Below are 7,946 nucleotides of genomic sequence, written 5' to 3'. Positions count from 1 at the left end.
TTCTGGGGGGGTCCCCCAGCCCCGCTGAGTCCCGCGGGGGATCTTTCACCGACTGCATCCATCCGCGCGCTGAAATATGGGTGACGGCTCGTGGGCGCTGGGTTTTGTTGATGGGAACAGCTCGGCTGGGTGCTGAGTGGAGAGTTTCTGGTCCTGGGCTCAAAGGGCACCAGCAGAAACAAGCCCTGTGGGGTGACAGGGCAGAAACTTCAGCCCAACTCCTGCCTTTAATCCCTCGGCAGCACAGGGACCGGCTTAGTGGTGCCTTAGGGATGTTACAGCTTCTAGGCCGTGCCTCTTTCAGCAAAAATCATCTTAAACTGATGCCTGGCTCTTTCTCCGCTCTTTTCCAGATCAAAAATGACTGTCAAAGCTGTAAATATGCCGTGCACCACTCCAAATGTTTATACTAAAGTGCCTGACGGAGGATGGGGTTGGACAATCGCTTTTGCTTTCTTCTTTGTGGAAGCTCTAACGTACGGCATTATAAAATCGTTTGGTGTCTTCTTTAATGACCTAATGGAAAGCTTTGACGAAACCAACAGCAGGATATCGTGGATAATATCCATATGTGTGTTTGTGCAGACCTTCACAGGTAAGAGTAACGGGCGTTCGGGTGGGAGTGCAAGGGGGCGGTTGTACTGCTGACTCAGCGTGTGTGGACCCTGTACCTGGGATTTTTTGCGTCTCTGATGGCTTCATTCGAAGTAAAAGCCGTGAAGCGCAGAGGCTGCGAGCTCCTGAAATACCAGTTAACAGCTGTCTCAGCCCAGCAGTCCCGCCGAGCCCCACCTCGTGTCCTGCTGTGGTACGGGGCCGCGTCGCTGACCCTGGCCCAGCCGTTCAGCTCTCAGCAGCAAGGGCTGAAAACACGAGATCTGAACCCTAACTCTAGTGAAAAGAATTAAAACTTGAGCCTCACTGAAATCCACTGGTCTGTGGATGTTGCTGCAGGTTTGTCTCAAGCTGCCACGCATCCGTCATAGTCTCTTCTGATGAATTTTTTTAAAATTTTTTTTTTCGGCACATCCTGAATGCTGCGAGCTGTGCAGTGCTCCAGGGTGATGCTGTGCTGTGAGAGGCCAGGGGACGTAGGATGTCACAGGGACTGGGGTAGGGGTATGAGGAGATGGGAGCTGGGGAAGTTCCTGACTTGGGTGCTGACCACTGCGCTCTTGCTCTCCCCCCCATGCAGCTCCTCTGTCAACGGTCCTCAGCAATCGCTTCGGTCACCGCTTTGTGGTGATGGCTGGAGGGGTGCTGATCAGCACCGGCATGGTCACTGCCTCCTTTGCCCGCACTGTTGTGGACATGTATGTCACCATTGGTGTCATCTCTGGTGAGTTGTCCTGTTCCTGTACCCGCCAAACGCTTCCTGCTCTCCTGTGGCTTCCTGCAAGCGTGGCTCTGGCCAGGGGGGGTCCGGCTCCCCACGACACCGGGAGCGCTTGAGAAATGCTGCTGCCCCTTCCGAGCTGAGCTCGCCCTCCTGGCAGAGGTGCTGAGCTGGGCTCAGGGCTTGGCTTTCTGCCCTGGCTCACCCTGGGGACCACCCAGGGACTCGGTCCCGCAGACCGCTGCGCTAGCGCGGCTGCACCGATCGCTTCTCACTGGGATTCCTGGGGAGATGAAAGCTGTTCACGGGGTCACATCCTCTAACCTCTCCCTCTATCTATGCTTTTTTTTCTGATACTTTTCCCCTCTTCCAATCTGGCCTCGTGTCCGTGGGCAGGAGCTTGCCTCGCTTCAGGGAGCAATTGCTACAGGCTCCAACTCTGTAAAGCAGATGAGGTCCTTGAAGTGGACCCCAGTGGCTGTCGGGGAACAGAAGGCATTATCTAGCAGATTTGGGAGGTTGGGTCTCTTGGTTTTGTTTTTTCTTCTTTTTTTTTTTTTTTTTTTTTTTTCCCCCAATAACATTCTGGTTTCCCCAATGATTTTCTTCCAGGGTGACTTGCTGAGTTGGCCGAAATGATACTGTAATCTCGCCACTGGGAAAGCTGACTTAACGTGTTCTTGCATCGGTGTTTCCCCCTCCCTTACTTGTTGTTATGGCAATTTTTGGCATTTATTCACAGGCCTTGGATACTGCCTCTCTTTCCTCCCGACTGTCACCATTTTATCACAGTATTTTGACAAAAGACGTTCGCTGGTCACAGCAGTGGCATCTACGGGGGAATGTTTTGCTGTTTTCTCCTTCGCACCAGGTACAGTGCCCGAACGTTGTGAGTTTGTACGTGCATGCCCAAAGCACAGTGCTGCTCCAGGCCTTTTCCCAAGCAAATGGGAGCCAAAGACCATCCATACCAGGGTGCTTGTGACCTCCCCGTGAGCTGCTGAAGCCCACAGGTGGTTGCTCACGTAACCCAGGGGCAGGGTTACAAGCAATCCTAGAGACTGGTCCAACGATGCCTGAGCCCTCCCCGGCATCGCCTGCCAGCGCAGGACGTGCCTCACTGATAGGCAGCCCATCGGGTTCCCTATATAGATCTAGCAGGCTAAAAATAAAGACTGAGAAACTCCCAGCTATTTAAAACACGCAGTGCACATAACTGCTCCTAAAGGTTAGTGGGCTTGTGCTCAGCACAGGGTGCCAAACCGCTCCAGCCTTTTGGGGACCTGTCCCCGGGGCAGCATGTCCCTGTCGCTGCCCTGTCCTCTGCAGTTCAGGTGCTGTGCTGTGCACGCTTGCTTTCAGCTAATACCCGTTGCAAAGCTGCTTTGATTGCAAATGAAGGCTTGTAATTAAAGCAGTGACATGCACCTTTGAGTAGAGCTGAGAGACTTCCTCTAGTAGCTGGTTTCAGGGTGGGGTTGGCTGAGAGAGGAAACTCGAATGTTGAGTTTGCTCTCATTCACTAAAAATAACACCACCTTCATCCTCGTGCACCCCAAACTCACTGGGACCTCAGAAGTGGCTACTTAGAGAGTAACCTCTGTTAGCCAGATGTTAAATGCAACTTCTAGCTCTTTGCTGCAGCCGATGGGAGGAACGTGGGTGCCAGACCCCCGGGTGGCCCTGGGCAGGATGGACCAGGAGGGACCCCTGCTCAGTCTCTGCAAGAGCTGAGGTGCTTGGGACCCTCCAGTGAGGAAGCTCCAGTTACTTCGGTAGCTTTAAATTCAAATAGCTCCTTGGTGTGTAACTACAGGCTTTTCTAGTTACACTTTCTTCTTCTACCCTCTTCCCTCAGCAATTACTGCTCTGAAGGAGCAGATTGGCTGGAGATACAGCCTCCTGTCTGTTGGGGTGCTACAGCTAAGCATTGTCATCTGTGGATCACTGCTGCGACCCATTATCATCAAAGAGCAAGAAGAAGTGAAAGCACAGCCTCCGGAGGAGCCAACGGAGACAAAATACATGCTTGAAAATGAGCAAACACGCACCTCAATAGAGTCCATAGACTCAGGAGTAGAAATAACTACCTCACCCAGCAATGTGCCTGGAAACACCAAAGCAGAGCCGAAAAGTGAAGAACCAAAGGAAAACGTACAGATACTTGTTGACGACAGCACCCCCCCCGAACCAAAAACCAAACTACTGGACTTTTCTGTGATGAGAGACTATAGCTTTATCTGTTATGCATTCTTTGGCCTGTTTGCTACCCTGGGCTTCTTTGCTCCCTCCCTCTACATCATTCCCCTGAGTCTCAGCCTTGGCATCAGCAAAGACCACTCTGCATACATACTGTCTGCCATGGCGATCGCAGAGGTCTTTGGAAGAATTTCAGCTGGCTGGGTTCTCAACAAAAAGCCCATCCGCAAGATCTACATCGAACTCATCTGCGTTGTTCTGCTGTCTGTAGCGTTGTTTGCCTTCCCTTTTGCCTCTGAGTTCTGGGGCTTGATGACATGTAGCATATTTTTTGGGTTCATGCTTGGAACCGTAGCAGGCACACATATTCCCCTCCTGGCAGAAGACGACGTGGTTGGTATCGCAAAGATGTCTTCTGCGGCTGGAGTCTACGTCTTCATACAAAGCTTAGCTGGGTTGGCTGGACCACCCCTTGCAGGTAACTCTGAAACTTTCATCTTAGGTTGGGTTTTTTTTTTTTGGTTTATGTTTGACAGCTGTTGGTGCTGATCTCTGTCTGGAGAGTGTTCTGGCAGTGCTAATCACAGTACTATGCTAAAAGCCCTGCAACTAGTATTAGGAGACTCTCGGAGCCAGAAGGCTGCTGCAATGCAGCTCTGCAGAGTCCCACAGATGAGGCAGCCTCCACCGAGGAACCTCGGAGTGAAGGAAAATACTGCAGTGCTACCCTGTTCCTGTTAGAAACCTAAAACTGGCATCACTTCAGGCTCTAGTGAACAGTAAAAGAGAGTTGCTCTCGCTGTGCTTGTGTTTGTGCCATACGCTGCAGAAAGGTGAAGTCTCTCTCATAACAAATAGATGCCTGATGCATCTCGGGCTTAGCATCCCCGCAGTGCCCAGAGGCTTCTGACTTGCCTGAGACGACGCTACGTACCCCTGAACACAGTGTTTTGACTTGTTTGTTTTCAGGGAGCATCTGTTTGTCATTGAGTAGCTTTTGATTGCAAATAAAATGACGCAGTGGCACCCAGATTAAAAATCCTGTAGGAGGGATGGATGGGCAAGGGGAAGAGAGTTGGTTGTGGCTAACTGCTGTGAATGTGTTTTCTGCAGGTGTCTTAGTGGATACGACACAGAACTACAGCTCAGCCTTTTACTCTTGTGCTGCTGGCATGGTCCTGGGTGCTGTGTTTCTGTCCCTGGTGAGACCGTGCAAGGCTGGGCTCTGCCACCGCCAGCAGCAGTGCACAGAGGAGAGCACGGCGGAGGTCGTTCCGGAATTACCGGATGACTTTATTGAAATGGATATTGGAAAAGCAGAAAATTCAGGAAAAGGCTGCGATGGTGCGGCATAAAAAAAAAAAAATAATCGGTTCCTTCTCCATTTAATGTATTCGGCGTAAGACTGGGGGAAACGTCAGCTCTGCTCCACGTTTTAAAACTACATTCTGAAGGGAATGTGAAATTTTAAATGTGAACAGTTGCTACCAACTCTCTTTTTTTTTTTTTTAATTAGAACTTTTTTAACCAACAATGGAAAGCTCCGTAGAAAATACGGATAGCCACATAACTTCTGTCTAGCATGAAGATGTGATGCACACTCCTGCTTTCTTGATAACAAGCATAGGTAAAGGTTCAACCGATCCCAGAAAAACTGAGAACAGCCGCAGCAGAAGCAGCTCAGCCTCTGACTGCCCTTACCCCATCTCCTATCGCAAATTCCATGCAGACAAGAAACAGATGATACAAACTGGAGACGAGCCTTTCGTACGCCACCAGTAGCCAACTGAATCTTCTTCTGGAAGAATATGGACTCATGTTTTAGACTTGAGGAGGAGGCTAGGCTAGATAGCTGACTTAAACCATTGCTAATGTTCTTCTAATTAACTTGAACGTCACAAATGCTGGGAAATAGGAGGCTCCGTATGTCTTTATGGCCAGTTATTACTGCACATATTTCATAAGATCATTTTTCTTCTCCTGATTGGTATCCTTAGAACTGTTTTCTATTGATAGTCAGATCTGATGTACTGTTTCTAATTTAACTAGTATTTATTAATTTATTCTAAGATTGTTAAAGGAGGTTAGCTTAAATAACTGGAGAGGAAAAATCATCTTTTGCATAACGGAAAGCTGTCCTTGCATCAATCTCTTCAATACTTATCTTGTACTGCTAGCTTGTGAAATTGTTGGGAAACTTACTCTTACAGCATAGAGTGTAGCTGTTTTTAATAGGTAGGTCTTAGGTAACCCAGTTATTTAAAAAGGAAAAAAAAAACAACCAAATAATAAACTACAGATCCAGCATCTCTTTCCATACGGCCTCAGCTGGGGTCACTGGACCCAGCTCTGCTGCCGTAACCAGCCCACCCCACGGGGACGATTTGGCCCAGTATGTCTTAACGTACCCGAAACCTTCGCTTACAGGTGCACAAGGAAATCTTGGCTGCATCATCGCATGAATGTGGAAACCCCTCCCCGATAACCTGGCTCCTTGCAGTCTGCTCCCTGCATCTGCCTACCGTGGGGGCCTGGGGTGGCTGCTCTGAGCTGTACCCCCTTCCCCAGCTCTCTCTGCTCCCCCAAAGTCAGTGAGGGGCTTTTTTTTTTTTTTTTTTGCTGCTGACTTGAGTGAGAAATGAACCAGAGCCTGTGCACAATGAAGGCATGAAGGTTAGGATAAAAGACAATGTGCTAGCTGTTCATTTAGTCTTAATGGGAGAGATTCCTACTCATGGTGACACAAGCTTGCTTACCCCACCTATATGCATCTTAACGCCTCTAGGCAACTCAGGGGGACAAATAAAACAAGTCTGTTTTGGTTTGGAAAAACCCAAACCAACATTTCTGTGTATTTAAGTGGAATCATGCATTAACTGCTACGCTGACCCATCTGTATTTTACCAGCCATAGAAATGTGGGACAATCTGTTTAAAGAAAAAAAAAAAACAAAAAAAACAAAAAACACACCTCTTTTTGGGAAGGTGCTTTGATTTGTTTTTTTCTGTCTTAGATGTCCAAAAAAAAAAAAAAAGAAAAAAAAAAAAAAGAAACAGGCACTCTTGCAACCAAGTGGCTAGAGCAATTCATCCTCACTGCCCGAGACCTGGGGTCTCGTGTCCTTCCTCTGCCTCAGCACTTTATCACGGCCAGCAGAACCTCGCTGCGTTGCACCCAGGACTGGAAGACCCCTTAACTGAGAACTAAAGTTTTGTGAATCAGTGAGTAAAGAACAAATAACGATGTTGCATTAAGGTGTGCTTTTTATTTATTGTTAATTTATGATACTTCAAGCATTTTGGTAAATGTTCTGTAGACTATAATTGTAAGATTATTGAAGTCTTTGTGATACGAGACCTCACTACAGCACTTTGCTATTACAACTCTGCTTGGAAGTGGAACAAGGCCTCCAGGTTTTGCGTGTGTGTGTAAGCTCCCTGTTCTGCAGATTTGCGAGGTTCTACTGTAATTTTTTTTTTTTTTTTTTTACACGACAATTCCAATACAGATCAAATAACGTTTGTCACTGACCTCACAGTACGTTTCTGTTCCTGTCTGTGTCGCGGCACGAGCAGGGGAGCGAGTGAGTATGTGTGTGTGCGGGCGCAGAAGACCCAGAAGCCAGGCTTTAATGCGTTCAAAGCAGGATTTTCTGATTTGTTTGTAACGTACCTAGTGGACTCTGGAAATACTCTAAAACACTGAGTTTTGCAATAAATTTTTTCTTTTTTTTTTTCCTCTTTTTTTTTAAATAAAGAAAATGAAAGAAACTTTGCTCCTCTCCCTCTTCTCCATCCCCAGGGCGAGGTTGGGGCGGGTTGGTGCAGGGTCTGGCTTGCTGTTTTCTCCTGCCCGAAGGGCTGGCGGCAGCGTGGCCATCACATGCCACTTCCTCAGCCTGAAGCAGCCTGTTTGCCCTGCAAATTGGGCAATCCTCCGCTCTTCTGAAGGGGGTTGCTTGGAAGCTGGTAGATGAGTGCTGACCTCAAGGGTACTCTTGTAAACCCTTACCCGGGGAGGCCTGATTAGAAGGAGCCTTTTCTTCTGCTGATTGGTAACTGAATTGGTGGCACTTAGGAACATTATCCTCATGTCTTCAAGAAGCATGCAATCATGCAATTATTTTATCATCTCTGAATTGCAGAATACTTTTTTCATGCCAGACTAGGCGGCTCCTGTATCAGAAATCAAGCTACTAAATAGCAGGATAGTTGCACTAAAGGGCAATTTTCTCTCCCTCAAACCTTATTTCTTTTTACACCCTTCCCTGCTTAGCCCATAACTCCCAGCATCATTAAACCCTACAAGGGGTAACACTGCTGTGCTGCTTAATTCCAAATGCATGTATTAGACTTGCAAAAGAACTACTTGTTGAAGGAATCATCATGCCACTGATACGTATTAAGTGCAA

General features: G+C 48.0%; 1 protein-coding gene across 1 annotated transcript; it reads left to right on the top strand.

The window, feature by feature from the left end:
* Window positions 1–67: 67 nt before the first annotated feature.
* SLC16A6 (solute carrier family 16 member 6) lies at window positions 68–7,269 on the top strand. Its single transcript, XM_026861180.1, has 5 exons — window positions 68–595; window positions 1,196–1,339; window positions 2,079–2,207; window positions 3,195–4,013; window positions 4,649–7,269. Exons 1-5 carry the CDS (start codon window positions 361–363, stop codon window positions 4,888–4,890), a joined length of 1,569 nt encoding a protein of 522 aa, XP_026716981.1. The 5' UTR covers window positions 68–360; the 3' UTR covers window positions 4,891–7,269.
* The last annotated feature ends 677 nt before the right edge of the window (window positions 7,270–7,946 follow it).

The sequence above is a fragment of the Athene cunicularia genome, assembly GCF_003259725.1.
Source record: "Athene cunicularia isolate RWA chromosome 18 unlocalized genomic scaffold, athCun1 chr18_part1, whole genome shotgun sequence".
Classification (NCBI taxonomy): Eukaryota; Metazoa; Chordata; class Aves; order Strigiformes; family Strigidae; genus Athene; species Athene cunicularia.
Note: the sequence above shows the minus strand (reverse complement) of the source record. Positions and strands in the feature narration are given on the sequence as shown.